Here is a 16,953-nt window from a genome sequence, read left to right on the forward strand (position 1 = left end):
GCTTGGGAGGCCCAGACGCAGGCACAAGACTGCAATTATAGAGGAAAACGAAAAACTGTTCTCTTAGGCTAAGTTCTCTTATGGATGGTAAAAAGCAGTTTTCTACTCCTGAGTCCCCTGCCTAGCCTGGCAGCCTGGCATTCTTTTCCTTCCACGTCTGAGGGGGTTTACCCTCAGACAGGTTCTCCTTCCCCTCTGCAGCCCTGGTTGTCTTCATTCTTCAAGAGCCACTTTACAGGGACACGGAACAGTCTCCACTAAAGTGGTGTCCTCTTATTGCTCTTGACCCTGAGGACATATGAAGATTGTGAAAGTCAGAGATCCTCTCTTCCCTTGGTTTCCATGGGAGACAGTAGAGAGCTGAGGTTCCCCATTTGTTCAGCTGTGGGATCCAACTGGCCCAGGCTGTACCCAAGGGGCACTGCCACAGTGCACCACTAACATCTCTTTTCTGGATCCTTTTGAGGCAGATTCTGTTTAGAGGGTTCTAGGTTTCTACAGGCAACCTCCAACAGATACCATAAGAATAGACCACTTTGTAGTCAAACTTATCATCCCTTATTGCAGTTTCTGTTTACATGTTGTCTACCTTCCCAGGCTGATCACCGTGGGGAGAGAATCCAACTTACTTATCTTGTATCCTATCTAGCAGTGCCTGCCACACAGTGGGCAGTCAGGGAATGCTTGATGAAGGAAAGAGGATGTAAAGCGATTGTGTCTTTCCGTGTGCCGGGTGCAATTACATTTATACTATTAAGTCTTTATATTTTGAGTCTGCCCCTCTAACGGTAGACCTGTATTTTTCTGCATTTGTGCACCTGCTTAAGGTGTCTGAGCATGCCCTCATCTCTGAACAGCAAAGATAATCAATACGGAGGGGTATGCAGTGGAGAAATCCACACCCTACCCCCTTTTCCTTGCTCAGGCAAGGATACTTAGAGACGCTACAGAAACTATCTTTAGCCACAGCGATTCCTAAGTATTCCCATTAAGAAAGACGCCAGCAGTCCGCCGCACACTTACACGTGCATATCCCTGACATAGGATTCCCAAATCCTGGCCGCTGAAGGGCGGGAGGCGTGTGCCTGACCTCAGACTACTCTAAACTGCGAAATGCCAAACCTGTTTTGGGTCCCAGTCTTTGAGTGCCCGAGTGCGCACCCGCGATTTGAGCAGCTTAAGCTTTATTTACTCCCTCCTCCTTCCCAAATCAGCCACCGTGGGCCACGGCTACGCTACGCTTTATTCCTAAGCGAATCTCGCACAAATCTCGAGGTATATTTTGTACAAGGGGGACACTGGCCGCGCACATCGCAATCCCCTCAGCGACAGAAGCGGTCACGTGCCTTGGCGCGCTTCCGCACCGCCCCCTCCCGCGCACGCGCACGGGCACACGCGCCCTCACGGCTCCAATCCCTTCAACCTTCTGCGCGCTTCCGCCTTCATCCTAGCAACGCCCGCAGTGACGCGCAGGCCCCGCCCCCTCCCGCGCGCCTCCCGGAAGTTGCGGGTCCCGAGCTGTGGGGTGGCCTCCGCGCGGTCTCTGGCGGAGTCGGGGAATCGGATCAAGGCGAGAGGACCCGGATCAAGGCGAGAGGACCCGGCAGGGAGGGACCTTCGGGGCCGGGGGTTGGGCTGCACATTTACGTGCACGAAGCGGAGTGGACCGGGAGCTGGTGACGATGGCGGGGCCGCAGCCCCTGGCGCTGCAACTGGAACAGTTGTTGAACCCGCGACCGAGCGAGGCGGACCCTGAAGCGGACCCCGAGGAAGGTGAGACCGGACTGGGGCAGGCCACGTGCAGAGTGGTGGGCCAGGCCCTGTGGGGCCCGGGGGCGGCGTGGGAGGGGCGTGCGCGAGGCCGCCGGGCCTGCGCTCCTTCGCTTGGCTCAAAGGAACGTCGCCTCCCGCGAGGGTGGTCCCGGGCTCGGGAGGAGGGCGTCGGCTTCTTTTCACACGCACTCGAAACTTGGTGCTCGGTCGGATGGGTGGAACAGATCGAGGGCTCAGGCCGAGAGGAGCTGGTCTTCAGGTTTACTTGCTCCAGGCCTGTTGGAAGGAGCCAGAGAGTCTGCTAGCAAGTTGGAAGTTAGCTTTGAGGAGGCCCTTTCTGCTATTGCGTTAGAAAGGGGGAGAAGAAAGTCGCATGTTTTTAACTCTAGTTGCCCGTAAAAACTAAGTTGGAGACTGATGGAAGGATTTTCTGGTGCTGTTTAAGCCTCTTGAAGTCTCAAGACACTTGTTCAGTGGCTGACGACTGAGACTCCTGTTCTGTAAGCTGATGTTCAGAGTCTAGCTGGGAGTAATCCTGCTTTAGACTTGAGTCAGAAGTGTGAGAAGGGGATAATAAGGAGGGATAAATGCGTGTGCTGAACCGTATCTTAGGAAGATCAGTTGAAGAAACCCGGGGCTGTTTAGCCAGAATAAGCAAAGAAAACTCCCCAAAGAATGGGACAGAGTGAGGGGAGAACGTGATGGCTGATTTAAGACATTGGAGCGACTGTCACACATTGAAGAGGAATTCAACTAGTTTGATAGGATCCAAGTCATAGAAATAGATCCCACTAGTAGATGCCGGGAGTCAACTTTCTGTTTAGAAACAGCAATAAGACAGTGTTCTACTTTGGGAGAGAATGAATTTCCTATTCCTGGAAGTTGGTGGGGATTTCGTAAAGGACGTTCAAGTATGAGATAAATGGGTCGACCAGGCTTCCCGTTAAAGTTTCTGCTAACCTGGAGATTCTGTTTACTTTTCCCTCTTCCCCCAACAGCCACTGCTGCCAGGGTGATTGACAGGTTTGATGAAGGGGAAGATGGGGAAGGTGATTTCCTAGCAGTGGGTAGCATTAGAAAACTGGCATCAGCCTCCCTCTTGAACACAGACAAAAGGTATTGCGGCAAAACCACCTCTAGAAAAGCATGGAATGAAGACCACTGGGAGCAGACTCTGCCAGGATCGTCTGGTGAGTAGACATTTTTGAATGGAACTTTTCTCTTCCCTAATTTTTTTAGGGTTAAAATCCTCCCGTCACCCCCCATGATCTCTGCAAGAGTAGTCTGCGGATCTTTTTTTTTTGAGACGGAGTTTCGCTCTTGTTGCCCAGGCTGGAGTGCGATGGCGCCATCTCGGCTCACCCCAACCTCCACCTCTGGGGTTCAAGCGAGTCTCCTGCCTCAGCCTCCCGAGTAGCTGGGATTACAGGCATGCACCACCACGCCTGGCTAATTTTGTATTTTTAGTAGAGACGGGATTTGTCCATGTTGGTCAGGCACCCCTATCTGTTATCTTAGGAGAGACCATTGATTTGGTATTAGAAAGGGTCTTAGAGGTTACTTCATTTCACTTCATAAGGAATCTAAAGCCCAGAGTGACTAAGTTGCTATACTCCTTATGTTCGGACTAATGGCTCACCCTACAATGGAGTGACAGAGAAGGCAGTGCATTTTGGCTACTGGAGAGGGTTATGAGCTAAAAAATCATTGTGTCTGATGAGCATGTTACCCTTGAATTGTGACCCCAGACCTTTGGTTTTCCAGGACTTGCACTGAAGCACTGTGTGATATTAGTTATTTATGAAACTCATTTTTTGCCATTCTAAAAAATCACATAATCCTTCTCTTCCCTGCAAAAGAGTTAGGAGTCTGTGCGCTTATAGTTTTAAAGAATTGCAAGTTTCTCAGAGTGGAAGAAGGGGCTAGAAATGGTGATTATTGGGAGAATGTCATTTGTTTTCCTTTAGAAAGGTCAGTGGTATCATGTTGAGAATCCACAGATAATATAAAAGGAGGTATCATTTAGGTTATGATATCTATGATTTAGTTCTTGATGTAGTTCTGGGAGCTCCTGATAAGCTCATTTCATATTCTTTGCCTAGAGACTGATAAAGGGACCAGTCATGAGACAAATATGATAATATTTATTGAGTTCTTACCATGCATCAGGCACTGAGTTTAGCTCTATAATTCAAGTTCTAAGAGCCTGGGACACAGTAAGTCCTCAAAAAAAAAATTATAAAATTACCTGGAATTAGACAGATTTTTATAAAAAATTATCATCATTATCACTACATGTGTCACCTAATTTAATCCTCCCAATTGCCCAGGAAGTTGTTCTTACTACTTAGCCCCATTTTACAGATAAGGAAATTGAGGGCAAATTGGTTACATAAGTTTGCTCAAGGTCATGTAGTTAGTAAGCAGGAGAAACACGATTCAAATGAAGGCTGTCTGACTCCAAGATGTACACTCTAGTAAACTCTGTATGAATGTTTCTTAATCTGAGAAATGGCATACATTCAAAGAATTTAAATAATTTCTGTTTACTGTTTTGACACTTAGTTTTTGTATTTATATTTTTGGCAGCTTTGTGTCTTAAGTTTATATATACCTCTTTCAAGAAGCGCTGAAGACCTGTCATGCTTTCCTAAAATCTTATTTTATTGAAGAAAGTTTTTGGAAACTGGTCCCTCTATCTTAGAATCATACTTGAAACACATGGGGCTTTTATGTTCTACTGTGGAACAGATTAGATAAACTGTAAAAACCTCTAAATATCAGATGATACTCTAAGCATAAGTCAAACGAAGAGCCTTAACTAGCACTCTGTCTACTATAGGATCAAGTTCAGAGTCCTCATGAAAGACGAGACCCTTCCTGATGTGGTCCCTGAGCAACTTTCTAGTCTCATCTCCCATCACGTCCTTGTGCATCCTGCACTCCCGTGCGGCTTCCTGTTTTTCTTCCCCCTTCATTGTCTGTGAGCTGTTGCCTTATGCTTCATAAGAAAATTATAATGTCTCCTTCTCCACATGAAACCATCCCCCACCTTTCCAGGAGAGTTAGGTGGTTCCATCTCCATACGCTGTGTACTAATGACATAATATAATTATTGGCATGCATATCTACCACTCCCACCAGACCATGAACTCCTCCCAGCAGGTATTAAATTCTATTTGCCTTTCCTTAGCCCCTGGCTCATAATGAGTGCTTAATAAGTATTTAGTAAATAGGGCACACGGATGTGATAGATTGTACATTTTTTCAGATCAGGTTTAGGAAAACTGGTAATTCTCTAACACCAATTGAAATCTTACTGTTCTTCAAGGGCCAGACCAAATGCTAGCTCTTCCTTAGAGCTTAGCTTAAATTCACTTGCCCCACAGTTAAAATTTCTCACTCTTCTGGGTTATTGAAATTTTGTCAAAGCACTTCTGATTCTTCCTTGAGTTGTAATTTTGTGAGTCTGTCTTTCCCACTAGCTCCTTTTGTTAGGGTAGGACCCATGTTCTATTCATCTTTGCTTCTCCCTTAGCATTTTGGAGATTGTAGATGTGTAATAAATATATTGTTGAATTGAGTACAGTAAGATATTTTCCCCCCGATGCCACAGTGCTTTAGTTGAAATAAATTCTATGGCTTGGTATTTTCTCCAGGTAACACCCATTTTTCTCTTTCTTCCCTCTCTTCTTGTTTAGACGAGGAAATATCTGATGAGGAAGGGTCTGGAGATGAAGATTCAGAGGTACTGGGTCTGGAGGAGTCTGATGAGGATGACCTGGGTGCTGCTGAGGAACAGGAGTGTGGTGATCACAGGGAGAGCAAGAAGAGCAGAAGCCACTCTGCAAAAACACCGGGCTTCAGTGTCCAGAGCATCACTGACTTTGAGAAGTTTACCGAGGGAATGGATGGCCTTGGGAGCAGTGAGGAGGAGGAAGACGAAGAGAGTGGCATGGAAGAAGGGGATGACGCGGAAGACTCCCAAGGCGAGAGTGAGGAAGACAGGGCTGGCGATAGAAACAGTGAGGATGATAATGTGGTGATGACCTTCTCCAGTGTCAAAGTTTCTGAGGAAGTGGAGAAAGGAAGAGCCGTGAAGAACCAGATAGGTTTGTACATGGTTTTGCTGATTGCCTGTTTTTCAAAGTATCTGCATTTGGTCTACTTTTCATTTGTTTGTTTTTGGCTATTCTCTATCTCCTGTGTCCTTTCAATTAGTTTGTGACATGCCCCACTTACCCAGAGGCCTAAAGCCCTATTCCTGTATGCTTAGCCAGCCATTTCTGCACTGATCTGCTTAGCTGGTTCTGCTCTGGTACTTCCTGCAACTGGGGAAGATTGAAGAGAAGAGTGTTTTCTCCTCCCCTTGGGTTTTAGCATTCCCACTCTGCTGTAGCAAATACTTGCTTCATGGATACTGAATTTATTTTCTATAATAGAGAATATTTGTTTCCATGGCATAAAACTGCTAAGGCTGTGGTGCTTAGAGACTGGCGTGGTTTCCTGTTCTTCCCTGCCCCTGCCTCCTCACCCCCAGAATATTTTATTATCGAGGAATGGGATTCTCTTTTCTTCTTTTCAGCACTGTGGGACCAGCTCTTGGAAGGAAGGATCAAACTACAGAAAGCTCTGTTGACCACCAACCAGCTTCCTCAACCAGATGTTTTCCCATTGTTTAAGGACAAAGGTGGCCCAGAATTCTCCAGCGCCCTAAAAAATAGTAAGAATACTTATGTCCTGTTGGGATACTTAGAACCACTTTGTCAAATGAAGACAGCTTTGATTGAAGTGGACTGGGAGCTTGAGCCATGTTTATTGTGCTTTCTTGTCATCTGCCCTTGCTCTCCCCTCCCCATCCCCGTTGGCTTTCCGAGTTGCTTTTTTTTTTTTTTTGAGACAGAGTCTCACTCTGTTGCTCAGTCTCAAGTACAGTGGCGCGATCACAGCTTACTGCAGGCTCGTCCTCCTGGGCTCAAACAATCCTCCCACCTCAGTGATCCTCCCACCTTAGCCTCCTGAGTAGCAGGGACCACAAGCATGCACCACCCTGCCTGTAGAGAGGGATATTTTGTAGAGACAGGGTCTCACTGTGTTGTCCAGGCTGGTCTCAAACTCCTGGCCTCAAGCAATCCTCCCACCTTTGCTTCCCAGAGTGCTGGGATTACAGATGTGACCTACTGAGCCTGGCCCTGAGTTAATTCTTTAAAGCTCAGGGGACGCTGGTTGAAAACCCACTGATGTAGAAAGGGAGAAAAAGAATGTCTAACTCAGCTCATTAAACTTAGTTGTATCATATGTTTAAAAGATGCTTCCTATGTTTGAGAGGTTTTTAGAACAATGTGCTAAGATGATCTTATGTATATCTTTCTTTGAGTGGCATAGAGTGAGGAAAGATGATTTGCCGAGGGAGGAACACATTTTAGAGGAGAATTACTGAGCTATAAAGAATTCTAGAAGAGGAAAAGGAATTGAGAGACTATTTGGTTCCCAATGTCTTCATTTTACACATGAGAGAATTGAGACCCAGAATGACTTGCCCAAAGTTGCAGAGCTTATTTGTGTATGGCGGAGATGAGGCTCCAACTTTTCTACCTTATGATGTAGGAATCTTCCCTCTGCATCACACTGCCTCCTGTGTGCTGCTTGCCTGTGTGCCCAGTGGCACTGAAGGACTGGGGCAGAGGGAGATTTAGGGTGAGTGTGCTGTGTTTGGGATCTGTATATATCTATAGATACTCAGAGTCCTCATGAAAGAGATATCTATATCTGTATAGATCTATAGAGGTATCTATAGATATCTATATAGATTTATGTCTCTCTCTCTATATATATATTTGGGAGGCCTTGGCCTCTCAAAGTGTTGGGATTACAGGCATGAGCCTCTGCGCTCACCTGGGATCAATATGTCTTACTTGCATGCTGAGACTTCATGTTTTCATTTGCTCTTTAAAACTTATTTTTTTAGTATCATGGAGTTAGAGTTGGAAGGGACCTGAGGAGGATATCTAATTTGGCATCTGCCTGTAGGTAGAACCGCCTTAAGCCATTCAAGATCAATGTATAGGATTTCCCGGGTAGGGAGTTCAGTGAACGTTTCTTGTAGGTAAATATACCTGATGTAATTAGGAATGGCTTCCTAGAGTCCAGTTTTTGGGTTTTGTGTCCTACCACACTTGAAGTCTGCTTCTTCCCCTGTGGGAAGTCTGGGCAGTCCTTCCAGGAACCTTATGTGGCCTGTGCGGGTGAGGTGGGCCGTTTATATCCCTGCCCCTGTCTTCATCTCCTTTCTCTCTCAAATAGATGACAGATTGATGGTTTTCAAGTGTTTTGAGATTTTTGGAGCACTTCTCTGCTATTTTTAGTGCCCTAGTACCCTAATTCCTGGTATGCCTTTGGAATGAGACCTAGACTTCTCTAGATTAAATGTTTTAAATGTTTCACGATAAGGCCTTTTTTCATTTTGTTATTCATTATTCTTTTTGCTTGAGCCTTTTTCATTTTAAAAAATTCATCTTTAAATATAGATATTTTAGGGGTTAGTCAGTGTCCAGTATAATGGACATATTCTTGGATACCATTTAATTTCTTTTTGTTATGAGACAGGGTCTTGCTCTGTTGCCCAGGCTGGAGTGCAGTAGCGTGATCATAGCTCACTGCAGCTTCGAACTCTTGGGTTCAAGTGATCTTCCCGCCTCAGCCTCCTTAGTAGCTGGTACTACAGGCATGAGCCACCATGCCTGACTAATTTTTTCTTTTTTTATAGAAATAGGGTCTCACTGTGTTGACCAGGCTGGTCTCAAAACTCCTGGTTTCAAATGATCCTTCCTTGTCAGCCTCCCCAAAATGCTGGGATTACAGGTGTGAGCCACCATACCCAACCCGTTTAGTGTCTTTAATCACTGCAGTGTTATTTAACTTTCATTTTGTTCTGATCTTTTTACTCTTTCTTGTACTTAACCAATTGCCTTTACCTCATTGATGAACCTCAATTAATCTGACAGCATCTATTAATCTGACAGGGTGGGTTGTGGTGGAGGAGGGAGAAGAAAGGAAGTTTGGTATCACGTATTCTAACATGGGAGGGTAGGGAGTTTTCAAATAATGAGAATTTCTGTGCATTTGAAGAGTAGCTAATTTTTCTTGTGGCAATATGACATAATATGTTGTATACTCCCCTGTCTTGATAAACAGACTTTAAGAAAAAATTATTGGCCGGGTGCAGTGGCTCACACCTGTAATGCCAGCACTTTGGGAGGCCGAGATGGGCTGATTACCTGAGGTCAGGAGTTCGAGACCAGCCTGGCCAACGTGGTGAAACCCCGTCTCTACTAAAAATACAAAAATTAGCCAAATGTGGTGGCGGGCGCCTGTAATCTCAGCTACTTGGGAGGCTGAGGCAGGAGAATTGCTTAAACCTGGGAGGCAGAGGCTGCAGTGAGCCAAGATTGTGCCATTGCACTCCAGCCTGGGCGACAAGAGCGAAACTTCTTGGGACACCTGGCCCCGTATAACCATTTTGGAGGCCGAGGGGCGGATCATTTTAGGTCAGGATTTGAGACCACCTACCAACTGGTGAAACCCACTTTAAAAAAAACAAATTTTTTTTTTTTTTTTTTTTGAGACGGATTTCCCGCCCAGGCTGAATCACGGCCGACTTGGCACTGCAACTTGCCCTCACCTCAGCCTCCCGAGTAGCTGGGACTACAGGCGCCCACCACTACGCCCAGCTAATTTTTTTGTATTTTTAGTAGAGACGGGGTTTCACCGTGTTAGCCAGGATGGGCTCGATCTCCTGACCTTGTGATCCGCCGTCTCTGCCTCCCAAAGTGCTGGGATTACAGGCGTGAGCCACTGCGCCCTGCCAATAAAAATACAAATATTAGCCAGGTATGGTGGTGCACACTTGTAGTCCCAGCTACTTGGGAGGTTGAGGCAGGAGAATCGCTTGAACCCGGGAGGCAAAGTTATAGTGAGCTGAGATCGTGCCAGCGCACTCTAGCCTGAGCGACAAGAGCGAAACTGTCCCCCCCCCAAAAAAAGAGAGAGAAAATTCTTGGGCACATTACTCTGGATGACCAATTTATACTGTGCTATATAGCTGGTGTGGAACATAGGCTGAATTTGTACCAACCCCAGAACAAACACTGGAACTTACTGTCTTTAATTAAATCTCTTCAATTTGCTTGGTCTTACAGAGTAGTTAAAGTCAGACCAGCTTGGTTTAGATTTCATCTCAGCAATGGATTAGCCATGTGACCTTGGGCAAGTTACTTAACTTCACAGTAAAATGGGGATAATATGGTTGCGAGGATTAAAGGACATAATCAATAGAAAGCATTAGCACAGTGTTTGGCACACATCTCACCATGAATGTTAGGTACTAGTATTATCTTTTTCTGCTCAAAGAGGCATTTGGCAGTGTTTGACCACGTGAGCAATCACTCAATAGTTATCGGTGTAACTGTGCATCACTAGTCTTCAGTGTTTTTTACTTTTTTATTAGTATTTGGATTCTTTTTATAATTTAAATTAACTAATTGTTCTGGAAAGTGTTATAGTTTACTAATACTTACAATGCAGTGTTGGCCTCTTATGACACTATGGAAAGATGGCTACAGATTTCCTTATTGCCATACCCAGCTACTACCTCCTTGAAGCGTTTAACTTTTCCTTGAAATACTTTTCTTTGGCTTGGTGACACTACCTGTGCTGTTTGGGTTCTCCTCCCTTTCTGATCTCTTCTCTGGCTCCTTTTGTATCCTCTCAATGTAAATTTCATTCCATTTAGAATCCTGTCCTCAGGTTGTGTTTTCTCAATATAGTCTCTGCTTGGCACTGTCACTTACTCTGATAACGCTAACTATTGCCTCTAAAATAACAGACCTCCAGCTGTATCCTAGCCCCAGTAAACTCCTGAGTACCGTGCCTTTGTAGCTTCAGCACCCTAAACTCTACTTTTCAGAAACTAAATGAATATCTCCTTCTTGTCCACATGCCACCCCAAACACGTGAACTTAGTCCCCGGTCACCTTGGTGTTACATGTTGGTAATTTAAACTTGAACTGTGGAAGTGATTTCAAAGACATCGTCTGATATTTTAGTGGCTGCATAAGTGGTAAGTCATGGAATAATCTTAACAAAATTAAGGGATTTTCTGTGCACAAAACCATTTCTCTAAAAGGGTTTGCTTTTTCTCTCTCTCTTTTTTCTTTTTTTGAGACGGAGTCTGTCTCTGTCACCCAGGCTGGAGTGCAGTGGTGCCATCTCGACTCACTGCAACTTCTGCCTCCCAGGTTCAAACAATTCTCCTGTCTCTGCCTCCTGAGTAGCAGGGACTACAGGCGCATGCCACCACACCAGGCTAATTTTTGTAATTTTTTTTAGTAGAGATGGGGTTTCACCATATTGGCCAGGCTGGTCCTAAACTCCTGATCTCATGATCCACCCACCTTTGCCTCCCAAAGTGCTGGGATTACAGGTATGAGCCACCGCGCCTGGCCTTCTCTCTTTTAGAATTTTCTTCTGTATTAGGAAATACGTCTTTTATGTTGGTGGCAATCATATGTAAGGAAGAAGGGAAGTTACTTAAGGAAATCTCACCATGAGTTATTTAAAACTTTTCATTATGGGATATATCAAACTTATATAAAAGTAGAAAAATAGCACAGTGAACCCCCACATGCCTTCACCAGCTTAAGCAATAATCAATTCATGGTCAATCTTATTTCATCTGTAGCTATACCAACTCTGCTCACCTTCTGGATTATTTTGAAGCAAATAATACACATCCTCTCATCAGTAAAATTTTCAGCATGTATGTTCAAAAGATAAGGATTTAAAAAAATTACACCATAATCCCACGTAAAAAACATTAACAGTAATTTCTTAATAAGCATAACTGGCCTGGTGTGGTGGCTCATGCCTGTAATCCTAGCACTTTGGGAGGCCAAGACAGGTGGATCACCTGAGGTCAGGAGTTCGAGGCCAACCTGACCAACATTGTGAAACCCCGTCTGTACTGAAAATACAAAAAATTAGCTGGGTGTGGTGGTGAGCACCTGTAATCCACCTATTCGGGAGGCTGAACAGGAGAATCTCTTAAACTCAGGAGGTGGAGGTCGCAGTGAGGTGAGATTGCGCTGCTGCACTCCAGCCCGGGCAACAAGAGCAAAACTCCGTCTCAAAAAAAACCAAACATACAGACTGGGTGTGGTGGCTCACCCAGCACTTTGGGAGGCCAAGGTGGGTGGATCACCTGAGGTCCGGAGTTCAAGACCAGCCTGGCCAACATAATGAAACCCCATCTCTACAAAAATACAAAAATTAGCCAGGCATGATGGTGGGTTCCTGTAATCCCATCTACTCAGGAGGCTGAGGTGGGAGAATCGCTTGAACCCAGGAGGCAGAGGTTACAGTGAGCAGAGATCATGCCATTGCACTCCAGCCTGGGTGACAGAGGGAGAGTCTGTCTCAAGAAAACAAACCAACCAACAAACAAAAAACATGACTGATTTGGATGGGTGGGAAAATTGTGAGTACATGTCTTTTTTGTTTTTTTTCTTTTCTTTAAGGCGAAAGGTCCTAGAGAGTATTTCTGTAACAGGTACTCTGCTGTCTTTTTCAGAGTTTGCTCTATAGTTTTAAATGAAGTGATTAAAGGGAAGCTAAACTTCAGTCATAGTAAGTTGACCTTTTAGTGCAATGCATGTTATTAATGTATTTAATGAGATGCATTACAAACTGCAATGAGCACCATGTTTCATTACAGGTCTAAAATGCAATATCATTAAAGACCTTTAATAGAAACAATGGTTGACATTTTGATATTTCCCGTAAGCAAAACATCCAAGAACACAGTATAATGTAATATAAATACAGAGGAAGTATTAAGATTTTTTACTTTACTAAGAGTATGAAAACAAATTTCACTATTAATAAATTATATTTTGTTTGCACCCTATTATCTTCCCACTTCATACTTACACTGTCATATCTTTGTGGTCCTTCCCCAAAAGCCCCAATTATTTTGACTTGACTAGACTAAAATTTTCTTTTTTTCCCGAGATGGAGTCTTGCTCTGTCACCTAGGCTGGAGTGCAGTGGTGCGACCTTGGCTCACTGCAACCTCCGCCTCCCGGGTTTAAGTGATTCTCCTGCCTCAGCCTCCGGAGTAGCAGGGAGTACAGGCATGCTGCACCATGCCCAGCTAATTTTTGTATTTTTAGTAGAGACGGGGTTTTACCATATTGGCCAGGCTGGTCTTGAACTCCTGACCTCAAGATCCACCTGCCTTGGCCTCCCAAAGTGCTGGGATTACAGGCATGAGCCACCGCACCCGGCTAGACTAAAATTTTTAATGGTAATTTGTCCTCAGCAATAATAGATACCTTAAATAATAATGTTTTAAATTTTGCGTTAAGCTGTGGGCAATCATGGAGTCTTGATAATGTTTTGTTTTTAAAGTTTTACTTATTTTTAAGTAGGCAGTACATTCACATGGTTCAAAATTCAAAAATACTAAAGACTATGTACAGTGATAATCCTGTACCCCTGCCGCCCAGTACCCTGTCCCACAGGCAACCAATTTTATCACTGAAATCCCCCCCTTTTAAATTACTTAGTTGCCTTAGGTGACAAATCCATAAACACTTGTTTCAGAGTTCTCTCAATTAACACTTTATGGGTTCATGGCAAAGTTCTCACAATGTTCTGTAGAACCTTGAAATATTTTTAATTACTTGGGATGGGTTTAAGTATTGCTTGGGATAAAGGCACTTGCAACCCCCTCTAATTGTAACGCTGTGTAGGCTTAAGGACCCTTATTGCTGCAGACTTCATCTAGCCAAGATGATGTGAGTAAGATTGATCTTTTTGCTTCAGCTGATGGCTATCATTTTTTAAAATAGCTTCAGTGTTCTAATTATAAAAGTATGTCATGCTTATTTCAAAGATCAGGAAATACATAGAAGCATAAAGAAGAAAATAAGGATTAGCTGTAATCCTACTGCCCAGAGATAACCATAGTTGTCATTTTGATGAATATCCTTCCAGACCTTTTTGCTTGCACACACAGACACACACCACACACTTTTTAAAACAAAAAATGGAATCATATAAATATGTACTATTTTCAAGCTTATTTTTCCTACTTAATATTTCATGTCAGTATATTTAGATGTATATCAGCATTTTTAGGAGTTAAAGTATTCCTTTTTATAGATTTACTGCAATTTAGTTAACCAATCTGTATTGATGGGTGCTTAGGTTTATTCTAGCTTTCCACTTGTATAAAACATGCTTTAATAAACATCCTTGTACATACATATTTGTGCAGTTTGTCTAAAAATAGCACTGTCCAGTAGAAATATAATGCAAGCCGCATGTAGTTTAAAATTTTTTAATAACCACATTTTTAAAAAGAAACAGGTAAAATTAATTTTAGACATATTTAACCCAATATATCAAAGATATTATAATTTCAATATGTGATCAATATAAAAATCTTAATGAGATATTTTACATTCCTTTTTTCATGTTAAGTCTTTGAAATCCAGAGTATATTCTATAATCACAGTTCATCTCAATTGGGACTAGACACATTTTGAGTGCTTAGTAGCCACGTGTAGCTAGTGGATACTGTATCGTATTGCCCAGATCTATATTCCCTGGAAATGTAGTTGCTGGGACAAAGGACTTGTACATTGAATTTTTTTTTTTTTTTTTTTTGAGACAGAGTTTTCACTCTTGTTGCCCAGGCTGGAGTGCAATGGCAGGATCTCGGCTCACTGCAACCTCTGCCCCCCAGGTTTAAGCGATTCTCCTGCCTCAGCCTCCTGAGTAGCTGGGATTACAGGCATCCGCCACCACGCCTGGCTAATTTTTGTATTTTTGGTAGAGACCGGGTTTCACTATCTTGGCCAGGCTGGTTTTGAACTCCTGACCTCAGGTAATCTGCCTGCCTCAGCCTCCCAAAGTGCTGGGATTACAGGCGTGAGCCATGGTGCTGGGCCTTGTACATTGTTTTTTTAAAAAGGCTTTTGGAATATATTGCCTAACTAGCCCCTGGAAGAATTGTAATAATTTAAATTTTCATCTGTAACGGTTGTTTTCCTACACTCCTGCCTCCACTAGGTATTATTGATCTTCTTTTTGCTAAACTGTAGGTGGGAAATGAAGGCAATCATTTCTTGATAAATTTCTGTTTGATATTTACATAATACCTGTTAGTATTGAAATAACATATGCCATGTTTTATCTATTTATTAGAGAGTGAGTTCTGTGTAGGAAGATTTTTTGTCCCTTTTGAGCTACTACTTTGTCCAACTTAGTTAATTAGGCATTTATATAATGTAGAGAGTAAAGCTGGATCACAGAGCAAGAACTTTTCCAAAGTCACCAAGTGGTGGAATGAGGAGGGGAGTGTCAGATTCTTATGCACTGATTCTACCTACCCTGAGAGTATACGCCCTAAATGGGTCACAGACCCATGGGAGCTAAGGGCAGCTTAAAAACTACTGATACCAATCTAGCTAGAAAATGCATTTCACTGTTTTGGGGTTGGGTTTCTTAGGAGTGAGAGTTGTCTTCAGCACCAGAAACAATTTTTTTTTTTTTTTTTTGACTGCTCCATAGACACAGAGCAGGGCTATCCCATAGGCAGAGTGGCCCAGAGTAGCTCAGAAAAATAATTTTTAATAGTAATAAGTTAGATAAGAAAGTAGCCCTGACTTGGAGTAGCTAGTAGCTGCATAGTAGGATCACTGTGTCACTATATTCATGGTGAAGTTGTACATATCATTGCACAATGGAACCTCTTTATATGTACATTTAATTAACTCAAACATAACTATATGTGCCTGGCCAAAAGAAAAAGAGGGAGAGGCTGGGCACGGTGGCTCATGCCTGTAATCCCAGTACTTTGGGAGGCCGAGGCAGGCGAATCACCTGAGGTCAGGAGTTCGAGACCAATTCAACATGGTGAAATCCCCTCTCTATTAAAAATACAAAAAATGAGCCGGGAGTGGTGGCGGACGCTTGTAATCCCAGCTACTCGGGAGGCTGAGGCAGGAGAATCGCTTTAACCCAGGAGGTGGAGATTGCAGTGAGCCAAGATCACACCATTGCACTCCAGCCTGACAAGAGCAAAACTCCGTCTCAAACAAAACAAAACAAAACAAAAACCAAGGAGAGAGTAACTGTTTATATAGTGCCAATAATTCTGCCTGCCACTTTATTCAGTGAGCGTAGGGTATGCATGAGATGGCAGGTGGATTCTTTTATTGCCTTGGTTATTTTTTTTTCTTGGGTACCTCTTTAGTGAGCATCGATCAACAGAATATCAATCTAGTGCTTAAAGTTACAGCATGCAGTCTTTGTACAGGACGGTCCCTAAATGGAATCATCTGTGTTTAATTGACAAAGTGCTGTATGGGCTAATGTTCGAGGGGAAAGACTGGCTGTGTTGAACTTATTGAAAGATAGCACAATGCCATACATTATGTACAATATAAGGGATTTTCAAAGTGGTTTTGTCAAAACTTGATTTTTTGCTTTATGCTCAGACTTTAGAACCCAACTGCTGCATAAGATGATACTCTATTGTTTATGTCTTAAAACCTGGTCTTAAATTGTTTTTTTTTAAATCACACAGGAATAAGATAAATATACAGAAGCCTTCAGGAAGACAGTACTCCTTTGACTGACATTCAGTCTCATTTTATTTGTTTTACTTCTGTAATTTTAGATAATATGTTTATATCTCTGTCTTGATTTATTTATTCTCTGATATGAAAGGTGAGACTGCTGCTAACGGAAGTAAGATGGGGATTGAGAACTGACTTATCTAGCAACATGGTGGGCATCCTTGACCTTGATGAAGTTTGGCAGGCTGGTAGGCTTACAGGCTTGACCGGAATGGGTTTAAGAGAGAATGGAGTGGCTGGGCACAGTGGCTCACGCCTGTAACCCTAGCACTTTGGGAGGCCAAGATGGGCAGATCACTTGAGCCCAGGAGTTCAGGACCAGCCTGGGCAACACAGTGAGACCATGTCTCAATTTTTAAAAATTAATTTTAAAAAAGAAACAAAAAAAGAGAATGAGGAAAATGAAATAGTAAAGTATAGGCAACTCTTTGAAGGGTTATTGCTTTAAAGGGGAGCAGAGAAATGGGGCATTAGA

The 16,953-nt window shown here is 43.3% G+C and overlaps 1 protein-coding gene across 1 annotated transcript in view; it reads left to right on the plus strand.

Moving 5' to 3' along the window:
* The first annotated feature begins 1,488 nt into the window (after window positions 1-1,488).
* Window positions 1,489-16,953, plus strand: part of AATF (apoptosis antagonizing transcription factor) — a 113,031-nt gene continuing 97,566 nt past the window's right edge. Inside the window, exons 1-4 of the mRNA XM_032163070.2 lie at window positions 1,489-1,773; window positions 2,772-2,963; window positions 5,475-5,885; window positions 6,359-6,496. Of these exons, the coding sequence (XP_032018961.1) occupies window positions 1,683-1,773; window positions 2,772-2,963; window positions 5,475-5,885; window positions 6,359-6,496 (832 nt within the window). The 5' untranslated portion in view covers window positions 1,489-1,682. The remainder of the gene's footprint in view (window positions 1,774-2,771; window positions 2,964-5,474; window positions 5,886-6,358; window positions 6,497-16,953) is intronic.

The sequence above is a fragment of the Hylobates moloch genome, unplaced genomic scaffold (genome assembly GCF_009828535.3).
Source record: "Hylobates moloch isolate HMO894 unplaced genomic scaffold, HMol_V3 SCAFFOLD_10, whole genome shotgun sequence".
NCBI lineage: Eukaryota > Metazoa > Chordata > Mammalia > Primates > Hylobatidae > Hylobates > Hylobates moloch.